The 24,947-nt window shown below is 44.9% G+C and overlaps 1 protein-coding gene across 2 annotated transcripts in view; it reads right to left on the reverse strand.

Annotated features, from left to right (window-relative positions):
- Window positions 1–703: 703 nt before the first annotated feature.
- GPATCH2 (G-patch domain containing 2) overlaps window positions 704–24,947 on the reverse strand; it is a 1,007,975-nt gene continuing 983,731 nt past the window's right edge. For both annotated transcript variants that reach the window (XM_069608577.1, XM_069608578.1), the window contains exon 10: window positions 704–4,240. In XM_069608577.1, the coding sequence (XP_069464678.1) occupies window positions 4,071–4,240 (170 nt within the window). In that variant the 3' untranslated portion in view covers window positions 704–4,070. The remainder of the gene's footprint in view (window positions 4,241–24,947) is intronic.

Genomic DNA, 24,947 nt, shown 5'->3' on the forward strand with positions numbered 1-24,947 from the left:
CATCAATGCTAATTGTGGGAATATTATATACAAGGCAAATAATTGTCAGGGTTCAGTTAGGTGGATAAGTCAACATCTCACTAAATGCATTTGATTGGACTAGTGTGCTGTGCATGCATTATCTAACCAGTCCAGCTACAAGTTGACGAATAAGGCAGTACTTTGACACAGTACATGAGTGTACAAGATGGTAACCTGCACCCTGTTGGACGCCTTGTTAATTGTTTTCTTGGACTATGCCTAAAAAGCATAGCAGGCCAGCAAATCAAACAGTGGTTACAAAAACAAATTAGTTATACATGGAGTCAAATGTATCCCAAATATGTCTGTGCACAATACTAATCCATGGATCTATCATCAAATATCTTAATACACCAATGACTGGGATAATACGTGTGTGTGGGTGCTGCATCCTTTAGCATGCCTTGTATTGGGCTAATGAAGCCATGCATAAAATAGCACTGTCCTATAAGAAAATAACAATCCCATAAGGAGCAAAAATGTAAGCTTTCTACCTAATGACCACATAGCCACAGTGCTTTGAGATCTGTGGCTCTGAACTGGAGATGAACATCCAATGATAGCTACTCTGTGGCACAGTGATGGTAAATGAAATGGCCAAATCTACTCTTAGCTAATTCATTGATCTAATGGATTAACTTTGCTAACACGATTATCGACAATTAACGAAATAAGAGAAACACAGAATCCACTTTGTGTTTATTTTCTCATGACTTGATTTTCAAAAGCAAAACTTTCCACAAAGATGCTTTTTCTTTGCTGACATGAACATATCTCACAGTATTTGGTTTCTGCTCTTGATTACTAGATAGTTTTCTTAAATAAGCATATTTAACAATGATCTCCCTGAAACTTGAAACACACCGATTAAGATTTGTACAAACATTGACATCATAAAAGACAAGCAGCTGGTCTGTAGATTGTAGAAAATGGTGACTATAACAATGGGCATAAATCATGAATTGCTTTTCTTCATCCCCACCACCTCTATGAATGGATCCAAAGAAACAGTCGGGTCAGAGACAAACAAACCTGAGTTTCTAAAAGTTATTGACAAACGGTTTCTTCTGAAAATAGACTTAGTCCGACCACTGCTGAGACCATTCCACTCTAAAATGTTAGCCATAAAACAATGCGTCAAAAGTTTCACAAAACAAAATAACAAGCAGTTTTGGGGCTATGTAGAATGTTGGATGGAGAACACGATTTTAAGAAAAAATGTATTTGTGCTCTTTAAGACCCCCTACCAAAAGAGGTACAGTTCGGTGACATGGCCAATTCACTAGATTTAATTTACTCAGATGGACATTTCAGCAATAAGTGTCTACAGAGACTTGTCCAGCAACTATACAATAAGAAATATTTTTTTTTAAAACAGTACTCTTACATTTCTGCAGCATTGAAGTGGTCTACTCATAAAATATTGCCGAATTGCAAACCTACTATAAAACACACATACCCATATAAACCAATATGATAGAAAGTCCACCATCATGAGGAGCGTGCACTTCTGATGAAAGGTTTTAAACATGCCGTTGAGATGAAAAAAAGGACCTCTAAGCATGAAAATTATCAGGCAACTTATTTGTTGCATTTAAGAATTCCCTTTCATTTGTCAAAATAAATTCTGGTGGATTACCTTTCTGAATCTTCTATAACTTTTGGCCAGATTTTTTCCAAAACATATGGTTAATTTCACAAAGTGATATCCAACTGATCATTTAAAAAACTATAAAATGCAATGATTACGTAGTTTGCCCCCTACTCGCATACTTTCTTTTTTTTTTACTGCTGCCTTTTAAAACTTGCCACCACTTCTAACTTAAAGTGCACTGGATGTGTCAATGAGGCAGAAAATCTGAAGTCAAAAGCGTGGACCAGCAGTCGTAGTTCCCATGCATTTCCATCTCGCTCAAGACCTGAAGTGACAAACAGTGACTTGGTATTAAAAAATGGGACTTGGTCCCTCTTGGTCTCTCTATGCCTGCATCTGTCCTCGGGCTCAGCATCCTGGCATCCACAAGGCTCAACACTGCTGTTCATGAATATATCCCAGGGTTGGTGCCTTTGCCACGCTGTACAACACAGCCGTGCAGGCCCACTTAAATAGTGGGTGGCGTAAGGACGCGGTTAGGGAATGCTGAGTTAACTAAAATCCATGCCCTCTGCAATTAAGCTGTCAAAAGATGCAAATTAGATGAAGAAACGACTATACAGATGGCAGTCAACAGTCTATTTTCGCCTTCATTTGTACACACCTAAATATGAGAGATATTTTTCACAATCTAATTGCCTGACTTAGCCAGCTAATCACTACATATCACTGTACTCAAAATTATTTTTCTAATTCGCTGGTAAGGATAGAATACCACAAAACGTTATTTACCCGCCTAATAATTGCCTTTCCGCAGAACGATACTGAATTTCTTTCAGTGAAATTTTGCATAGTTATATTAATTACCTGGAATTAAAATGGTAACACTGCTCCCAATGTTTAAGGTAATGCAATGCTCCATACTTAAGAACAAAATCATAGAGCCAAACTAATACATCATAGGCCATTGAACAAATGTATGCCATACACTCAGACATTACAAGTAAGTAGTGACATTTTGGTATCCATATAAACCAAGCAACGTAGGCATATTGCATAATGTCTATATTGATGAAAAAAGAGCATAATGCTTTGAAATATAGTTGCTGCATGAATAATGACTGGAGCAAATTGGTGTTGCTGCAATCTATACTTGAAAGACTTTGAAACGGATGTTGCAGTATGTCTGTACATTAAGAACGGCAGCAAACTGATTCTACACAAACTTCCTCCTACCTTTCACATTTGAAATGCAGATGAAAAAGCATTTGCTGCATTCCTTTTCTACTTAACCACCAATCTCGATCACAGTCAGAGAGGGCAGGGAGTGCACGGGCATAACAGGTTTTGCCTGGGGGTTGAGGGGTCCGAGGGACTCGAGGGGGGATGGCACATAACCTGCTGCCCCTGTGACCCTGTTAGTTGATATATATATATATATATACGTATATATATGTATATATAAACAGCTATATAGATCAATATACGCACAGCATTTGTCAAAACTGCATTTTTAAGGAGTAGATCTGTCCTCTGCATTTTTAAGGAGTAGATATGTCCTCTGGGCACTCAAAAAGGTTAAATGACAAAAATATTTGTTTGGCTGTAAAGCAAAAAAACTTTATGTACTTAAAATAGGACTCAACTAAATTAAAAGAGCAACCAGTAACAAGCATAAAATAGTGTGCCTGCTTGCCTCTATTTTTCCCTTATGCAAAAGTCATTACATAATACGGACATGATGAAAACCTGTTTCCCTATCAAAAAAGCAGTAGAAAATTTACAAAATGATCTTTATCAATTGTTTGCAATGGTGCAAACTGCCTGCAATGCGCAGCATAGTTTAACACCCACAATCAATGCAACTTTCATAAACGTATGCTTTCTGACACATACAAATGTGTATTTGAGTTTGCTAAATAGGAGAAGGTGTTTAGTTGAAACTAACTACAGTTGGTTTATATATGGCGTTTTAAGAAGATCGTTCAGTTTTATCGAAAATATCATATAACAACTTTAGAATGGCACAGCCAAGAAATACAAGCTAAGTTGAGTAGAAATAGATTTGGCCATATTTTCACATGAAATAATGAATCTTGGGCCAATCACATGTACATCCCTTGCCTATAAACAGTGAAGATTGGACAGATAAAGGGGCATGATTGGGGGACTACAAAAGTCTAACACGCCTGGGGTTTCACAAAAAATATCAGTCTAAAATATTCATGGATGTTTCCTTCTGACAGTGGCAGGGCTTTATGGAATTGTAGCACCGGTACATTGCGGATTTGTGTGTCTGATTTGCTACTCTTTTGGGTTGCAGGTCTGATGTGTGTTGTGTCTGATGCACCTTTAGAAAGTATACATCACAGCAGAAATGGGTGAAGTTGTTGACACAATTGTTAAAAGTCGGAAGGTCTTTGGATTGCTGAATGAAGGTTGATGGGATGTTGAATCAGCTGTATCCGAGGCCCAGCCCCTTTGGTCTCTGCAGGGCTCTGATTGGTTCGGAGATCCCTTTTCCTTCTGGCCCAAGGCCTGAGCCAGGCGTCCAGCCCATACTCTGCAGCATTCGGTTTCCAATGTTGCTGTCTGGGATTGGTTGGGCATTTTCACCAATCAAACCTGTAAACAACAAACACGCAGCATTACATAGCGTATTTACCACAACAGATGCAAGAACCTCTTAACTGTGTCCCTGTGCACTATTTTAAAATGTCCACTTTCAAATAGCCAACAAATACAAACGTACATCGATGATGTAAGATATAAATATAGCCACGGTGACAGAAACGCTTGAAATAAAGTTTTGTTCGCCAATATCTTTTTAAAATTTGTTTTTGAAACATTTTATTTCATTTGTTTAAAAATCCAGCATATCACAAGGAACACAGTCTCAGTCTATTTTGACCCACAGAAAAACTATACACATATAGTGTTACCATAAAAATTACAAATACAGGATGGAAAGGGTCGCAGGTGATCATTCACAGACGATTGCACTTATAACAAAGATAAGAGGTATGTAAAGTAAGCACACAAGGGCAACTATCACTAGACAAGACAGAACAGCCAAAAACATCTACTGGCAAAGACAACCGTTTTGGCTTTTCTCCAGGGTCGGACTGGGACAAGAAATCAGCCCGGACACCCAAAGAAAAGTGGCCCACCCCTCGCATCAAAAAAGTGGCCCACCTCTCGCCTCCAAAAAAAATGGCCCTCAAACCATCATCTGTGAATTGCGTCAATTCATGATGGGGGCACTGGTCTTGCGCTGTGTGCCATGCTGCTGCAGCACTTCTGGTTGCATGTCGGTAGTAGTCTGCACGTGTGATGTGCTGGCGAGTAATATTTTGGGATAAGATGGTGGGTGGTCGACTGCATGTATGGGTGGCTGGGGGATTGGCGGAGGCGGGTCCAGTGGCATTCGGAATGTGGGCAAGTCCGATGGTGCCAGTATGTGCTACAAGCACATTTTGAGTTGTTTGGGTGGTGGATGGGGCAGCAGAGGCCAGCGGCCTCGCCACATGCTCAGATGCTGGCATTGCAGCAGCAGTCGGAGTGTGGGCAACTGCCCATTGCCATGCTAATCCCCAACCCTGTTCTTGCCCCTCCCTCCCCAAAACACCTTTTCATGGGAACTCTTTGAGCTCTCTTTAATCAGGCCTTAAAGGCATGCTCTAGAAGAACAAGTTACTTCTTACCTTGTAACGTTCTTTCGACGGGATGTTCCTCCGACGTATTCCTCATCTTAGATCTTAGATATCTCCTTCCAGCTCTGCTGGCCTCGGAAAAAATTTTCTCTAGAGGGCGCTGCGCGTCGACGTCCTCCGAGTCGATGTCCTTCGACAGCCGCCGTATCGACGTCGACGTCATCCTGCCTATAAAGGCCGCGCGCAGCGTCCGTTGCTCAGTTCCGTTTTGTAGCCCACAATAATACTTTCTGGACTAACTAATCACCCTGAAGGAGCGTAAGCTGCAACAACAAGGGAAGTAGAACTGCGGGGATGGATGGGAGGGTCGATGAGGAATACGTCGGAGGAACATCCCGTCGAAAGAACGTTACAAGGTAAGAAGTAACTTGTTCTTCGAAGGGATTGTGTCCTCCGACGTATTCCTCATCTTAGATAGGCTCCCATAGCAGTATTCTATTATCGGAGGAGGGAGTACTGATTTCACGCTGTCTTCTATTGATGAGTAGAATGCAGTACAGCCCTTCCAAACCTAGTCTCTTGACTGGAGGAGGAATCCAGATTGTAAAAACGTGTAAAGGTATGGACAGACGACCATGTAGCGGCCGCACATATGTCTTTAACCGGCACGCCTCTTTTGAGGGCCGATGAAGCTGCAATACCTCTGGTCGAGTGAGCCCTAAGGTTTTGAGGAGGCTCCTTCCCTGCCAGTTTATAACATTCCAGAATGGCTAGAATGATCCATCTGGAAATGGTCTGTTTAGTTATTGGTAACCCCAGCTTGTGACCTGCGTAACCTACAAACAGCTGGTCTGCCTGTCTTATTCTGGCTAGTCTACTAATGTAAAAACTTAAAGCCCTCCTAGGGTCTAGCCTGTGTAGCCTCTCTTCCTCTTTCCCCGGGTGAGGAGGAGGATAGAAAGATGGTAGGGTAATCTTCTGAGTGATATGGAATTCAGAAACCACCTTTGGGAGGAAATTAGGCTTCACTTGCAGGACAACTTTGTCTTTGTGAAATATAGTATGAGGGGGTTTACAAGAAAGAGCTTGTAATTCGCTCACCCTTCTAGCAGATGTAAGTGCTATTAATAAAACAGTTTTAAGGGTAAGGAATCTTAACGAACAAGAATGGAGAGGTTCGAAAGGTGTACCCATCAGGAAAGTTAGTACTAAGTTTAAATCCCATAGGGGAACTTGGAATGGTCTTGGGGGGTAAACATTGGTTAACCCCTTTAGAAACTGTATTACCAAGGGTAATTTGAAATAGGATGGTTCTTCCGCAGTACGCTTAAAGATGGATAGTGCTGCGAGATAGCCCTTAATGGTGCAAACTTGAAGGCCTGAATTTGCCAAATATAGTAGGAAGGACAAAACCATTGGTGTACCACATGAAAAAGGGTCGATATTCTGTTCTCTACACCAGCTGCAAAATCTGTTCCAACGGCAGCGGTATAAAGACTTTGTTGCAGGCCTCCTTGCCGAAAGCAACACCTCCATAACATCATCAGGGAGGTCCCAATCCTTGTACCTCAGCCTTTCAGAAGCCAAGCGTGAAGGTTGAGGGTTTTGATGTCTGGATGGAGAACCTGACCTCCCTTCTGTGAGAGTAGGTTCTCTCTGAATGGAAGTCGAATTGGAGGGCAGATGGACAAGTCTAGAAGGTCCGGGTACCACATTCTCCTGGCCCAATCCGGGGCAATTAGGATCATGGTTCGCCGGAATCTTCTCAACCTCCTGATCATTTGAGGAATGACAGGGACCGGTGGGAACGCGTACAGAAGCGGAAACTCCCAGTCCACTATGAACGCGTCTCCCAGAGCTCCTCTCGGGGGAAATTCCCTTGAGCAGAATAGGTCGCATTTCCTGTTTAGGCTGGTGGCGAACAGATCTACCTGAGGGTTTCCCCAAAGGGCGAAGATCTCTTGAAGGACTTCCTGAGCTAGCTCCCACTCGTGGGAGACTGTGTTCTGCCTGCTCAGAGCGTCCGCTGTCAAGTTCTTCTCTCCGGCTAGGTGAACTGCCGATAGAGAGATTCCTTCTTGGATTGCCCAAAACCAGAGCTGCATCGCCTCTCTGCACAGGGGTAGTGATCCTACGCCTCCTCTTTTGTTGAGGTAATGCATGGCCACCGTGTTGTCCGTCATTATCAGGACGTTCTTCCCTTGTACAGCTGGCAGGAACGCCTTCAGCGCAAGTCTGATGGCTCTCAGCTCTAACAGGTTGATGTGTAGTCTGGACTCCGATGGAGACCAACGACCGCTGATGGTCAAGTCGTTGGCGTGGGCTCCCCACCCCGTGAGTGAGGCATCCGTGACTACTGTTATCTCCGGCCAGGGTTGCCAAAACTGTTCTCCCTTCAGAATGTTCTCCTGACAGGCCCACCAGTGAAGGTCTCGAGCCACCCTGCCGGGAACCTGAAGATGATCTGTCATTCTCCCTGAGAATTGTGACCACTGAGTCCTCAGTGCCCACTGGAGGGATCTCATTCTCAGGCGAGCCTCTGGCACTAGGAAAATGCAGGATGCCATGAGGCCTAGCAACCTCAAAAAGTCGAAGGCTGGGAGACGTTGGGCATGCTGGAACTTGGTAACCATCTGTAGAATATCTTGAGCCCTCACCTCTGGTGGCGAGGCTTTTCCCAGGGAAGTATCCAGGATCGCTCCTATGAACTGGAGTCTCTGCGATGGTATCATTTGTGACTTCTTTAAATTTAGGGAGAAGCCCAGTCTGTGAAGGAAGTGGCACACGTGATTTAGCTGGATCTGAGCTTGTTCCGGAGAAACAGCCCTGATCAACCAATCGTCCAGGTAGGGGTAGACGTGAATCCCTTCCCTCCTTAGACTTGCAGCCACTACCGACATTAACTTGGTGAAGACCCTCGGGGCGGAGGTCAGCCCAAATGGCAGCACTCGAAATTGATAGTGAGAGTTGCCAATTGCGAACCTCAGATATTTCCTGTGTTTGAGATGGATAGGCACATGGAAATAAGCGTCCTGAAGGTCCAGAGATACCAACCAGTCCTGGAACTGAAGGGCCTGGAGGATCTGAGAAAGAGTGACCATCTTGAATTTGTCTTTTCTGAGGAATCTGTTCAATTCTCGCAAGTCCAAGATGGGTCTCATTCCTCCGTCTTTCTTTGGAATGAGAAAGTAAGGGGAGTACCAGCCCTTGTTCCTCTCCGCTACAGGCACCGGTTCTATGGCACCTTTCTCTAGCAGGTCCAAAATTTCCTGCAAGAGGAGCGGATCTGGAGCTTTCTGAGAGCTGATCCCCGGTGGATGACTCTGAGGTATACGTAGGAAAGGCAGGCAGTAACCTTGGGCAACTGTTTCCAATGCCCAAGCATCTGACGTGATAGCCTGCCATACTGCCAGATGTTGAGTCAACCTGCCTCCTACAGGTGTCCTGTGAGGGAAGTCCTCAGAGTGGTTTTGGGGCGGCTGATGCAGATGCCGATCGTAAAGAGGCACCTGCTGTTGCTGCGGCTTTTGAATATCTACCCCGTCCACCTCGGGTAGTTCTTCCTTGACCCCTTTGAGCCGGTCGTCCTCTACCTCTTCCGAATGCGGAGTAGAAGTGAAAGGACTTGCCCCTCGCAGAGGTTCCAGTGGGACGAAAATGAGTCTGACGGATTGCAGCTCCTAGGGATTTTGCTGCTGCTTTTGAAGTTTGCAGTTTCTCTAAACTGTCATCCGCCTTTTTCCCGAACAAAGAAGAGCCATCGAATGGCATGTTCAAGAGCCTGGCTTGCACATCTGGGGCAAAACCCGACTTTCTCAACCAAGCGAATCTCCTGGTTGATGTACTTGCCGCCATTGCTCTGCTGATACTGTCAGCCGAATCAATGCCCGTCTGGAGGGATTCGCACATAGCGTCTTTACCGTCCTGTATAATATTCAGGAACGCATCCCTTTCTTCTCCCTCCGGGATGCAGTCAGCCGCTGTAGAAGCACACTCCCAAAGTGTATGGCTGAACCTAGCAAGGGTGCAAGTAGCATTAACAGATTTTAACGCCATGCTACATGCGGAAAAGACTTTCTTTGCCATAGCATCATATTTTTTATCGTCCCTGTCCTGTGGGACGGTAGGATAAGCCGTCTTGACATCGGTAGAGGATGCTGCCTGTACCACGAGACTTTCTGGGGATGGGTGTTTAGACAAAAACTCTGGGTCTGTAGAAGACACCCTGTACTTTGTAGACAGTTTTTTATTTACTGCTGGTACTACATCTGGGGTTTCCCAGTTTGTCAAGATCTTTCTCTGAAGAGCTTTATGAAAAGGCACCACAGGATCCTCCTGTGGGCCTTTGTCAAGAATATCCGTGAGGTCATCTTGTTGGAAAGATTGTGAAGGTGCAGACCACCCCCTGAACTCTGTAATCCTGGCCATTAAGGCTCTGTAGGGGGTTTCAGCATGCTCCCCCGGGTCTGGCTTAGCAAACTCCACCTCAGGGGAAGTGTCTAACCCACTTGCCTCATGTAAAGAATCATGAAGATCCTTTAATCTGCGCTCTTCAGCGGAAAATTCCTCTCTAACTGGGGTTACAGGTCCCTGTAACTCAAATGTGTCTTCCTGTTCAGACAAATCACCCTCTTCTAAAATTGAGGATACAGTTCTCAATTGTTCTGAACTCATAAAGGGAGTAAATCCCATTTCCAAGGCAAAGGGTGCCGAACTTGTCATTATTGGCCTCGAAAACGTCGATGTCGTCGACGCCGAAGGCTTCGAGCGTGGCGTCGAAAACAGAGGCGGAGGCCTCGAAGACCTCGACAGAATTGGAATTCTACTCGACAATATCGACGCCATCGACGTCGAGGGCCTGGGGATAGTCACTGGATGTGTGGTAACCGTGACTTTTCTTGGCATCGACGCCGGTGTCGAAGCCGGCATCGAGTCGACAGACCCATGTGTCGAAGGTCCCCTTGACAACGGCGTCGAAGACATCGACCTCGACGTCGACGGAACCTTCGTCGACAGCGTCGACGGAACCTTCGAGGAAGGTTTGGAGGTCATAGTCCTGCTCGAGGGTTCAAGACGCGCTCGAGAGGTTTCTTTCGCCGGGTACTGCGACTCGCGGCGTTTTTGACCTTCGGGTCTTTCGACCAGAGCATCGCTCTCGGCAGTCTTCGAGGGGGTCGAGGCCGCTTTCTCGAAGACGCTCATCATATTTTTGCGGAATTCCTCCCATTCAGCTCGGGAACTATGTTTCGTGGGGCAAGGGATTTTCTTTGGCGAAACAGAGGAAGAGGGAGAAGGGGATCTTCGATGTCTCCTCTTCGAGTGCTTCGATCTCGAGGAGTGATGAGACCCACTCCGAGACCTGGAGCGCGAATGGTGACAAGGAGACGAATGTCTCGACTTCGTCGACGAAGTAGAAGCTTTAAAAGTCTTACCTTTCTCCAGCTTCCCCCTACGCTCCTTCAGGGCCTTAGCTGTCATGGACATACAGTCCTTGCACTCTGAACAATGGTATTCAGCTCCCAAACACCACAGACAAATTCTGTGAGGATCGGTCAACGACATCTTTTTCCCACAATCTCGACATTTTTTGAAGCCGGATCGAGGAGTTGTCGGTTCCGACGAGGAAGCCATCGAGTACGGATCGAATAACTCGAGGTAAATAGGATAAATCTGACTAAGAACTGAGCAACGGTATTCCGAGGCACTGAGTAAGCGCGGAAAAACGGAACTGAGCAACGGACACTGCGCGCGGCCTTTATAGGCAGGATGACGTCGACGTCGATACGGCGGCTGTCGAAGGACATCGACTCGGAGGACGTCGACGCGCAGCGCCCTCTAGAGAAAAATTTTTCCGAGGCCAGCAGAGCTGGAAGGAGATATCTAAGATCTAAGATGAGGAATACGTCGGAGGACACAATCCCTTCGAAAAATGTTTATTGTCCCTACGGGTCGGCCATGTTTTTTTAAGCCTAAGTGGCTCGATTTTAGAAAACTTTCCTATGGACCTTACCCGAGTTTTCGTCCATTAAACGCACGCGAAAACAAGCACCAGGGAGCCGCCATTTTCTGATAATCCTATCTTTTCCCCGATCGCCCTGGCTGACCTGCTTTTGCGGCACTAAATCAATTCCCCCGCCCCTGAGCCTGACATCAGCAGACTTGTACCGCCCATTTCCCAACGCTAAAGCACGTCTTGTGTCAACATTCGCTGCGCTTCAGCTAATGACGTGTCGCCATGGAAATGGCAGGACGCCTCTTTCCTCAATAAGTATAAACAGACCGTTTCACAACACACAGCAGCAGATTTTCGATTCCATTCCTCTCTCTGTGTTACTTAGAGTATTCTGTGACTCGTTTCAGTGCTCTGGTCAGCTACCTTCGCCGCTTGTAACCCGTGTGAACAGATACCAGTACCACCGCTATAAATTATTTTAGTTTGTTTAACACACAATGGCTACAATAATGCCCTACATGTACGAGCCCGAGTATACCGAGGAGGAACTACTGGAAAGGGAAGCACGCGAAAACGATGGGGATTCGGACGGCAGTTGGCAGGACGAATCAACAGATGAAGAGCCTGGGCCTAGTCGAATGGACGGCGTCTCCACCTGGTGCACATACAATCGGTGCGAGCTAATGCCAACTGAGGACGAGAACTGCTGCTGCCGAGAAAACTCGGGATGCCTGGCCTACATTTCGGAAGGCGAGCCACGACCGCAATGCATCACCGAGCTGCCAGACTTCAGGGCAGCCTGCCTCACACGGGCCGTGTTGAGAATAATGATGGTGCTTATGTACGAACTTCGCGCAACTGTTCGTCCTTGTAATCCGAGTAACGAATAAGTATACTCTGCTTGTCATGCCACTCCTATTTCATGTTCTTCTACTATATCCAAAATTACATCTACATATCATTATAACGCATGTAAGTCGTTCAATAGTGTGCATCGTCTAGATAGCATTTGTCCGTGCAGAATGCCATTATTTACAAGAATTGTCATTGACAACAAACGTTTATTAAACTTATCTTGGTCATTTAAAAACAGTTTGTTTCATTCCTTTTCACAGGTGGTACAGGCTGGTGGCCTATCGTTCCTTTACATGGTGGCTCCACGGGAGGCTTGGACACCGCGTTCGAAGAGTGATACCCGCCTGTTCCGTTCGTGCCATTAGAGAAACGTTCCCGAGTGACAGCGGTCAGTACAGGGGATTTTCTCTCGCTGTGCTGCAACCTGACCTGTATAATCTTTAAAGTCTTGTATTTTTGTGTCATGAAAATAAGATACAAAATAAAACACCACATATATTTTAACAAAGGTTGTTTCGATTTTTTAAATGGATCAATTGTGTCTCCATTCAAGGATAGACGTCAGACATCTGTGCTCCGAATGGGTGAAGGTCTGGTCGCTGTGAAGCAGGGTGGTCACTATCTATCTAAGCTAACATAACATATTCTCGATAATGCATGAACTAAATAACACTTGTTCAAAGTCTTTCAGTGGGTTATGTCTCTATAAAAGTCACACATATGTCTATACCCAACAATTACCATTGGATTATACAGGCCTTAGGGTCTTGACCACTATAATACACCGGTTGAAGTGTGGGTCTGTGCTCACAAGAATATCCGGTATGTGGCATTTGTTATTGATAAGCAACGATATACTGATATAAAGGCGGTTCGCGCCAGTGGATGCGCGCTGGCATGGGGCTGTCAGGGGCGCGAAAGGCCAAGGTGCCAAACTACATGTACACTTCAAAAAGTATCCCACGCCAAGGGGCCATCGGTCACATGGCCTCCTCAGACCCCGTGTCTCCAGCCAGGCCTCCCCTTGAAGCAGGCCGCCCCCCTGCAATCCACATAAGTGTGTCTCCATTCAGCAGTCTTCCTGTGCCTTATCTTTTTTTTAAAACTTTATTTAATTCTTGTGGTACATGACATTGCAACAACAATTCGCATAGCAAACATTCGGAACATCAACAGACTGTATAGTCGTATTATAGCATAACCAACATTACAGATTTCAGGAGTCACTTGGCCCTACTGGGCTACCGCTGGTCGAGTCCGCCTCGCATAGGTATATTCTAAACGGGGCCCATATGTCTTTCGGTTTACTTGGATTCGGGAGTGACATTATATAGTGTTCTTCGCATTTGTTAACGTACGTCAGTTCTTTGAGAAAGTGGCATATTCTCGGTGCCTGTGCACTCTTCCATTTTTGTAAAATGCACTTCTTTGCCACTGTGCATGCAATGTTGAAGAGCCTCCTTGTAATCTCTGATTGCTTACCAATATCCCCAAATAGATATTTTGACGGTGTGAGGTCTGCAGGAATTTGAGTGATCTCCTCTAGGACATTTGCAACCTCTCCCCAGAAAGCATACACATGAGGACAACTCCAATACATGTGAATCGAATCAGCCCGATCCACCCCACATTTCGGACACGTACCGGAACCATTGTTCGTAAACTTTGCCACCTTAAGGGGGGTATAGTGCAGCTTATTTAGCATCTTAAACTGTATCAACCGAAGGCCAGCGTTCATAGATACCTTCTTGGTCATTTCACAGTATCTCTCCCAGTTTCTGTCTGTTATGTCTTCACCCAGGTACGTCTCCCAGGAGGACTTAAGTGTGCTTAACCTTGGTGTATTAGCCTGCACGGCCACATAGAGGCCCGAGATACTGGTTCCAGCTCGGGTTGCAAGGGTCAGCAGGCATGGGTGTGGTGGGGGTTCATCTGGGAACATCGGCCACCGGGCTTTATAGGCCAGTCTCATTCTATGATATTGCAAAATCATCAATTGGTCCCTTCCCATCCCTGTTTTGAAGTCCTCTAATGTTATAAATTTGCCGTTGGGAAATATGTCCTTAATTTTAAATTCCTCGTCCGGGTCCCATTTGTTTTGTATACTTGGGTCATATGTGGGTGTTATGCCTGTGAAGTTCCAAAGCGGAGCCTCGGCGTAGTAAGGTGCCTTCACCCCAAGTTTCTGGAAGTATCCATGCCTGTACTGTCGTGCTAACCGGGTCAAATGGGCATTCATCCCTCTGTTTAACTTTAAAGATGACTGACCTTATGTCGGTCGGGCGCGCTGTGTGCTTTTCAAGACAGATGTGGGGCGAGGTGTCGTGTTCGTCATACCAATGCTTAACAAATTGGGCCTATGCGTCCAGATAGTACAATTCGAAGTCAGGAGCCGCTATGCCTCCCCTATTGTATGGTTCCACCATTTTCTCCCACTTCAGCCTGGCCGCCCCCCCACACCAGACAAACTCAACCGCCATTGATCTAAGGGTATCAAAAAACTGCCTACCGGGCCAAATCGGGATGTTAGTGAATATGTAAAGTAGCTTAGGGAGGATGACCATTTTCAGTACGGCTACCCGAACTATAAGTGAGATGGGGAGTTTAGCCCAAAATCGGAGCTTAGTGGCAATCGTATTTAGTAGGGAGTCGTGATTATTCAAAAATATGGATGTTCTGTCACCCGAGACGATAACTCCCAGGTATCTTATCTTGTCTGGGGACCATTTCAGACCGTGTGTGTTTTTCGGGCTTCGGGTGGCAGGGGTAAGGGGGAAAATTTCAGATTTAGCTTGACTGGTCTTGTATCCCGAGTATACTGCGAATTTTTGCACTTCTTCCATTACGGATCCCAAGTGTAAGTCAGGTTCACGGATGTACAAGAGGGTGTCATCCGCATACAGGGATATAGATTGGGTCAGGTCCGCCATCTGTATACCCCTCTGTTTCTGATGTTCTCTAATTGCAGCAGCAAATGGTTCCATGGTCAGGGCAAATAATATGGGGGAGAATGGGCAACCCTGTCTGGTGCCCCTCTTCAACTCAAACCAGTCTGACATAGTGCGGTTAGTCAACACCTTGGCTCCCGGGTTAGTGTACAACACTTTGACATAATTCTGGAAGCTCGGGCCTAGTCCGAATTTATTCAGTACAGTGAACAGGTATGTCCATGACACAGAGTCAAACGCCTTTTCAGCATCTAGGGACACAGCAACTGCCTGAGCCTCCGGCTTGATTTGGGCCATTACCCCAAACAACCTGCGCAAGTTAAGCGCTGTGGATCTGGTGGGGATGAACCCGCATTGGTCGGGGTGTACCAATACTGGCATGTGTGACAGGAGTCTGTTGGCCAAAATCTTCGCAAATATCTTAGCATCACAATTTATAAGGGATAGGGGTCTATATGAGGACATATCATTGGGGGGACGCCTGGGCTTAGGAAGCACCGTAATTATAGCCTCTCTCATAGATGGTGGCAACGTCCCTATCTCTGTGGCCTCCTCCCACATGGCCAGTAATATCGGGGCAAGCTCATCATTCAGTTCCTTGTACAATTCGATTCCCAGACTGTCTGAGCCGGGGGCCTTTCCGTTGGCTAATGATTTGATTGCTTCCCTGACTTCCTCAATCGTAAGGGGTTGATCTAACAGTAGCTTACTTTCAGCAGTCAACTTTGGAAGCGGGATACTATCTAAGTACATTTCAATGTCATTGGGGGTTTTTTGATCGTGATTAGCATATAGTTCTTGATAAAAGAGGGAAAACTCCCTATTGATACCCTCCTCGCTAGTTTGCACTGTGCCGTCGCTAGCCACTATGCTAGAGATCAGTGTGCGGCCTCTATCAGCTTTCAACAGGTTAGCTAGGGTGTGCCCTGCCTTGTTTCCTTCTCCGTATCGGCGTGCCCTGATCGGAGTAGCCATATAAAGCAATTCCCTGTTAGCTAGTTTATTGAAGGATTGTAGATTACTATTGATATCCGCCTGGGTGTTGTCTTCATGTAAGGATGTGTACCGTTGCTCTAGCTCCCCCAACCGTTTCTCAACCTCTGCTAATTCCTTCCTGACCGCGTTCAATAGCCCCGTGGATTTAGAAATCAGGATACCCCACACCCATGCCTTAAAAGTTTCCCATAGCGTCGCAGCGCTGCTCACTGACTCCCTATTGGTTTCGAAAAAAAATTCTACCTCGGTATGCAGTTCCTCTGCCACTGCAGGGTCCTTTAGGATGCCAGAGGGCATCCTCCATCTTCTGGGCGGGGGTCTAAGGTTTCCTAGTGTGACCTCTAACCCAACGGGGGAATGATCCGACAGGGTGCGAGGAAACATCTCACATCCCTTGATTTGGTGTAGGAGAGGGGCCGACACCAGCCAATAGTCGATACGGGACTCAGTCTCATGTACTGAAGAATAGAATGAATACTGTCTCTTATGGGGATGCAATGCCCTCCAGGCATCTACCAACTGCAGTTGCAAAATTATTTGCTGTAGAGTGTGTCCCGTTTTTGTGGGGTTTCTGTGTGTGGAGGCGGAGTGATCTAGTATTGCATCTAAAATGGTGTTAAAATCTACTCCCCATAATATTCGCTCGCTTCCACATGCACCAATCTCATTCAGCACATTTGTGTAAAAATCAGGGTCGTCAACATTTGGGCCTTCCTGTGCCTTATCTGCACGCCCCAGGCCCATCCATCCCACCCCCCTGTATCAAAGGCGGTTCGCGCCGGTGGATGCGCGCTGGCATGGGGGGGCTGTCGGGGGCGCGAAAGGCCAAGGGGCCAAACTACATGTACACTTCAAAAGGTGTCCCACGCCAAGGGGCCATCGGTCACATGGCCTCCTCAGACCCCGTGTCTCCAGCCAGGCCTCCCCTTGAAGCAGGCCGCCCCCCTGCAATCCACATAAGTGTGTCTCCATTCAGCAGTCTTCCTGTGCCTTATCTGCACGCCCCAGGCCCATCCATCCCACCCCCCTCTATCAAAGGCGGTTCGCGCCGGTGGATGCGCGCTGGCATGGGGGGCTGTCGGTGGCGCAAAAGGCCAAGGTGCCAAACTACATGTACACTTCGAAAGGTGTCCCACGCCAAGGGGCCATCGGTCACATGGCCTCCTAAACCCCGTGTCTCTAGCCAGGCCTCCCCTTGAAACAGGCCGCCCCCCTAAAACCACGACATACATACGTCATTCTTTCACAAACACACCCCTGTTTCTAATACTTTATAAACCACTTGATATGTCTCATAAGAACATCTTTGTGCTTTGCAAGTCAACTCCTGAACGTGTTACCTGGCAACCACTGAGATCTACGCTAATCTGCTCGTCGTCGTGCTATCCGTGAACTTCTGTGACTGCTTAGAGCAAACCCATCAGTGTGCTACCTGTGGCCACCCACCTATTCTCCTGCAACATACTGCTCTGCTTGCTGAATCCAACTGTTTGTTGGTCAAGGTAAGGCCATGTATCCTAGTCATATTTCGCAGATTTTTAAATTTCTATCTATTTGCGAGTTGAGTACACAATAGTGCTAGGTTCATTGGTCTCATTGCTATTGACTTGAGTTTCCATTGCTATGCTATCAATAGATCTATTTATTTTCATCTGTGTCTATTGTCATCGAATTGCACCCTTTGGGGGTCCAGTCTATAATGTAAGCATGTTTCCTTCTCGTGCAATACAGAACATCCAAGGGATGAGTCACATGTTCAGTTTTTAGTCCCATCATTTATACATTTCTGCAACTTATGCAAATACTAAGCCGCACATAATAAACTGATATAGTTCCTGCGACCAAAACAAACCTTGCATTGATCATTGTATGATTCATTTACTTTTGTATCAAATCTTTATTCTTGAAGATTGTATAATAATGTCGATATTTACTTTTCAGATTTATCAACAATGCCTGCCTGTTCGATTAGCGGTTGCCCTTCGAAGACCCATGCTAAATCTGAAGGCACTACAATGCAGGTATTCCCGAAAACTGTTGATCGAATAAGAGAATGGGTCAGACATTGTGGATATCCACTGGATGAGCTGGAAAGTAGAGTCCAACAAGTCTTACAGGACAAGAGGGGTGATCGATACTGCATCTGCAGCCGGCACTTTTCCTTGGACATGTACACAACATCTTGGGTAACAAAGAAGAATAAACGGCGAACGACACGGAAATTGCTCGAAAACGCTATTCCCACCCTATTCGACCACATTCCGCCACCGGTGAGTCAAGTGTCCGGATTTAGCTTTAGGCCTTGCGGTAGTGTGTAGGTATCCGAACGGATTAATTGATATTGTAGGTGTTCTATCCCTTGTAATAATTTCGATATTGATATGAGTGTATAGTTTTTTGAATAATGACATTTACCAATATATTCTTTTTCGATTTCATAACCCACAAACGCAATGTATATTTATGGGAACAGGGAACTGTGCTGTATTGAGCATTTTACAAGTATTCTGTCGCCTTACATGGCTATTTTTAATATTGGCATTTCATTATCAATCATTAATTTACCTTTACAACTTCTTGACTATCCCTTGAATCTGAAGCAAGAACATTCTACATCCTTGACGTGGACGCAGTTATCAACCACTTCTAGCGCGTATCAGGTAATCTTACTAGGCTAATCCGCTACAGACCTGTTTTATGCATGTCAAGAAATATTTTTATTTTTATCGTGTAATCATTTTACCGAATGTTTGGTTAGTGCTTTCCAATTGATATACACCTTAGTTATCGTCCACTGGTGTTTGTTTTCAGTTATAATTAGTGTTATCCATACTAATGCAAGTACTGTCTTTCAGGGAGATGCTGAAGCGTCCGCCACATCTACAACATTTCTAGATGTTCAACAGCTGGAGGTATGGATACTGACAGCTCCATCGAGCGTCATCATCAGAGCTGGAATTCTTGTCGTTTGATTGTTCTACACAATGTTTCATTCGTGGTTAGCCGTTGATATGTACCTGTGCTGTCGACCCCAGGTGTGTGTTATGTTTTCACTATTGTAATCCTCACTAATGCAAGTACTATGTTTCAGGCAGTTAATCGAGCGTCAACCCCTGCACTTGATGCAGAGCCTGACATTCAAGTAATTCCAGGGGAAGTGGAAGCGGGACCATGCGTATACGAATCGGCGCAACAGCTTTCGGAAGTGCGCACTACATTTGCAACATCCATAGATATTCTTCAGCAGCACGAGGTATGGATAATGACAGCTCCATCATGCGTGATCATATAACGTGATTCCATTTGCTATACTTTCTTCCCTATTAACGCAAGTGCTGTGTTTCAGGGAGACGACGAAGCTTCCACTACAATCACAACATCCAATTTAGATGATGCAGATGTAAATAAATCGGAGAAATAAGTCGATGAAATGTGATCATATTTAGATTTTCCTTGATTCTTTTGGACAATGCATCATTTGCGGTTATCTCTTTATATGTACCTGTGCGTTCGACCCCAAGTGTGTGTTATGTTTCCAATATTGAAAACCATACTAATCCAAGTACTGTGTTTCAGGGAGACGACGGAGCTTCCACCACAATCACAACATCTCATTTAGATGATGCAGATGTAAAGGAATCGTTGAAATAAGTCTATGAAATGTGATCATATTTGGATTTTCCTTGATTCTTTTGGACAATGCATCATTTGTGGTTATCTCTTTATATGTACCTGTGCCGTCGACCCCAAGTGTGTGTTGTGTTTCCAATAATGAAAAGCATACTAATGCAAGTACTGTGTTTCAGGGAGATGCGGATGCCTCCTCTCCAATACAACCATTCATGGCAGTCCATGCAGAGCCAGAGGTATGGATACTGACAGTTCCATTGAAATAGATCATCACTGGTCGAATACTTGTCGTTTGATTGTTGCACACAATGTTTAAATCGTGTTTGGCTATTGAGATGTACCTGTGTGTTCGTCCTCACATGTGTTTTATGCTAACAATATTCTGATACATAGTAATGAAAGTACTATGTTTCAGGGAGACGATGGAGCCTCATTCCGTGCTGTCTATGCGGATACAGAAAATATAGTCGTTGCAGACATGCGGAAACGAATCGGAGCTACAGCGTGCAGATGTTGAAGGTCGAGTCGAAAAAGTTGCAAAGAAAAAAAAACAAAAAAAGGTTAGTTACAAACAGTTCATAACTTTAAAAAAATGTTTGTGCTGGGGACTATTTTATGTTTTTTTTCCAGTCAATTCTACTACACTCCATCTTGTGTTTAAACTGAACATCCCTTTTCCAATCTCTCTTCCAGTTACCCGTGGGTGTCAGAACTATACACACACAGACAGTGAAGCGAATGAGAGATGTGGCTTGCCAGACCGTGTACACTATGGAGGAACTATTAATTGAGGCGAGGCGTGTTCAGGCTCGAGATGCTCATGTCCAATGGCCAGAACATGAATTAACTGTTTGGAGACTACAGCAAAGTTGCATTGGACCATAGCTACAGTGCGACCGCACCACCACAAGAAGATGTTATTGAATGTATTGAAGATAGCTCTGATGTAGTTGCAGATCAATTTACACAATCTACACCCGCCAAAAATTTGCCATAAAAAAACCTGTCAACATTGTTGTGTTCTCCAATCAATGTTGAAGTAATAGATGTCGAAATGACAGAGAAGGAACCAGCCGCAGCATCCATAGACGCATCAGAACTTGATATCAGCGATATTACTTTCCAATGTGTTGAAATCTCCAGAACGTTACAGGCCGAAACAACGTTGACGCAGGATGACAGTCTAATGAAAGGAGCAAATACATTGTATTCGACAGTTGTTTGATGGAAATTATAAGTATGCTGAAATGTGTGCATTCCATTAGAGGGAAAGTATGTGGGAAGCCATTGATTAATGTGACTCGTCAAATAAAAGGCAGTAACGTCAAAATAAATACCGCCTGTAGATTAAATCATAGGTTCTCATTGTCTGCACAACCGATGCTGGGGAAACTGCCAGCAGGCAATCTACTGTGTGCAGCTGCATCTTTTTTTAGTGGCTCCAGTTTTAGAAAGTTAGAGGCTTTCTTTCAGTTTGTGGGACTCCATTTCATTTCTAAAGCGCTGTACTACATATACCAACGTGATTATCTGTTTCCGGCCATTAGTGATGCTTGGAAAATTGAACAATTGTCTCTAGCAAGTACATTCGAAGGCAAACGATTGAGGCTAGCCGGCGATGGACAGTGCGACAGCCCTGGATTTTCTGCCAAGTACTGCACCTACCACTTTCAGGACATGGATAGCAAGAAAATTGTGAGTTCGGTGGTCGTGCAGGTAACACAATGTACATCGTCAGTGGCGATGGATAAACTAGGATTTATAAAATCAGTGGAATATCTACAATCAAGGGGAATGCAGATCGACCTCATAGCCACGGATAGACATGTTTCAATTGCCAAGACAATGAGAGAGCAGTTCCCACATATTAAACATCAATTTGACGTATGGCATCTTGCTAAATCAATCAATAATAAAATCTCGGCTGCAGGGAATAAAAAAGGTTTTGAAAGTATTATGCAGTGGTCACATTCTATCACCAACCATCTTTGGTGGAGCTCAAAAACTTGTGAGGGGTCAGTGGAAATACTACTTGAAAAATGGCGGTCACTGATGCACCACTGTACCAACGTTCACCGCTGGACAGCAAGTGAACATTTCCACCAATGTGAACATGGCCCTTTGTCCCCAGAGGAGGCACGGAAGAAGAAGTGGTTGATTCCATCTTCACCGACACACAAAGCCATTGAGAAGATTGTTTTCGACAAAACTCTATCAAGAGATTTGAGAGGACTGACATAATTCTGTCACACAGGAGATTTGGAGGTGTTCCACAATATGTGCCTAAAGTACAGGCCAAAGCGCTTGCATTTTAGCTTTCGGGGCATGAAACATCGCACTCTACTAGCGGTCTTGGCCCATTACAGCAATGTCGGACGTGAACAATCTAGGACTAGGGGTAAAGTAAGGATGCCTCGCTACACTAAGGTGTTATCAAAACGAAGTAAGCAATGGGTGATCAAACCAGTCTATGATGAAATGCAGTTCGACTTTGTGAAAGGCCTTATTGTTGCTGTGTTAGAGAAGCACAGATATGGAATTTTGGACGTTTCTGTGCAGAGCAGTGATCCATTGCCACCGAACATTGTGACTGTGCCATGCCCACCCGAAGCACAGCTGATTGTGAAGTACAAATCCTGGTTTAAATAATTGCAATACGATTGTCTTTTTGTAAATAAATGTTATTGTACAGTGTACCTGTAAACCTAACCCCTACCTTCACCATCATGGGTGGCGAACAAGCTGGGTGTCATCTTTGAATTCTCTCTATTCACCTCACATATGTATATATTTTTCTCATGTCTCATCTCATGTAAATGTAAATGCTGCGCACTGTTAACAGAGGGGAGGCTTGCATATTGCAAATAATAAAACAAAAAAACAATAAATCTCACTTTTAACTCGACTCCTGTGGTACTTTATACTTTCCCTGACCTTCCGCCAAAAATTAAATGTCTCAATTTGGGCTGCAAACCTCGCAGACAACGGGGACAAAATTGGGGCACTTAGAACGCGCCAGCCAAGCGGGCCGTGGCATTTGGGAGAGAAGCCAGTTCGCATTTGCACATTGAGGCGCACTACATAGACGGATTCTAAACTTCAAGTTCTCACAGATGCCTATACTACGTGATGTTGCAAATAAAGAATGCGAAGGACAGCGCCCAGATGAGGCCCACAAGTCGCACTGGAAGTATAAGGGTCTATTGTTTTTTGACCTTGAGACAGGGACCATGCCGAAAGAACTACATTTGAAGGGAGTGCGCAATAACGAAAGAGACGAAAAGGCAGAAAATTCAGAAACTAGACCGAGTTTCATTTTAGTTCAGTATACGAAAAATCGTTGTCAAGAGCACGGTCCGTTTTACAGACTGCATTACGAAGAGACACAATGGAAATTTCAAATAGAATGTAAGTAAATCTTTACACGCTTTTATACCGGAATGAAGATTTAATGAATGGATGCATGAATAAATGAATGAATGAAGAGCTAGGAAAAGCAAGTAAAACGTGTTCGTAGTGGGCACATGGGCATGCAGGTCCACTGGTCTCACCGATCTCGGTCCTTGGCCCAGCCACTTTTCCCTGCACTGCCTACCTGCACTACGGGACTGTCTCTGTATCCTTCAGCCCCTTCTCCCGTCATTTACCTTGCACTTGCCACCAGCTGGCCCTATTATTTAATTTGTATTCAACTAACCATGTACAGCCCTTCCCCATGCGCGATCAGAAAGACACCTGGCCTAGTAGGATCGTTGTCTGTCTGCCCTTGTTCCCCACCTGCCTCGTCACACCTAGAAACACTTGAGTATAGGCGCGTTACAAATGCCAAATCATATATCATATCATTCCTCACGCATGTAGACTAACTGTCGTTTATCATTGTGTGTTGGCCTCGATTTATCTCGTTACTTTTCGCATTGATTTTAGAGACGAACATACTACATTGAACTATCCTTGCAAGCAAATAGTTTCTGATCGGCCGTAATAAATAAAATGAGTAATATTAATGAAGTTCGGCTAGCGAGACTAATTATAATTTTTTTGTTTTCATAACAGGTATTTGATCCCATTCTGCCACTGCCATCTGTTTGAGACAACGGCGGATGGATTCTTCAGCAGACACCTGCAGCTTCGTGTCAACAACTGGAGCACGATCACCATATTATGGGACGATCGCCAAGGGCCCACATGCCCTTACGCTGTACTAGTGGCTAGAAGCAACATATCAACCTTTAGGCTGGACTAGTGCCTAGTTGATGGAACAGCCTTGCGGTTCACCGTGCTTCCAAAGTGATTCTTTTTACGAAAATGAACACCCTGTGTACCATAAAGGAACAGCGCGTGACTCAAGATGAAACGGAACAGTTATTGCGGATACAGATAAAAGAAAATAAATGGCTTTCGGAGTTCATATGGCAATTGCTGAATATTCTCTAAACATTTAATGTCAAATAAATGTACTTTACCAAATGTACCGTGTTGCTGTTTCATTTTAAAGTACAGTTTCATATTCCGAATTGTGGCGCGCTGTGTTGTGAGTTGATCTGTGTTGGTTTCCGGGTTCTGTGTGGAGTGCGCAGAAGATGACTGGGCGCGTTTGCCTACGCAGCACAGTAACGTCACGAAGAGAGGCAGGGAATATGAATGTTTTGATAATGTCAGGCTCAGGGGCGGGGGATTTGATTTAGTGCCGCAAAAGCAGGTCAGCCAGGGCGATCGGGGAAAAGATAGGATTATCAGAAAATGGCGGCTCCCTGGTGCTTGTTTTCACGTGCGTTTAATGGACGAAAACTCAGGTAAGGTCCATAGGAAAGTTTTCTAAAATCGAGCCACTTAGGCATAAAAAAACATGGCCGATCCGTAGGGACAATAACATTTTTTACTAGACCCTGCCTTTAACATCAAACTTTGCACTCGATGTGTATGCCTTTGTTTTTTCAAAGCAGTTAATGATTTAATTTTAGCTGTAAATGGTACTGGTGTAATACAAATGTCTTAACTTGGTCTGCCTTCAGCCAATCAAGTTATAAGCAATGAGCGTGTCCTTCAGTGAAGTCCTGTTAACAGTTTTTGGCTTGTGTAAATGTATCAGGCATTTGCCAGGCACTGCTGTTAGATGCCCAGGTACTTGCACCATTTTGCAGCTGCTACCGTTCATACCACTACAGACAGCAGGGAATTACCCCTGCCTACCCAAAAGCCCAAACTATTAGCATTATCAATGCTTGTTTCCATCATCATGACTAAACTAAGTGTTGCCGTAAATACCCTATAAGTGTTTACCTCTTGCTAGGTAA

Source organism: Ambystoma mexicanum, chromosome 4q (genome assembly GCF_040938575.1).
Source record: "Ambystoma mexicanum isolate Mex_15411 chromosome 4q, UKY_AmexF1_1, whole genome shotgun sequence".
Classification (NCBI taxonomy): Eukaryota; Metazoa; Chordata; class Amphibia; order Caudata; family Ambystomatidae; genus Ambystoma; species Ambystoma mexicanum.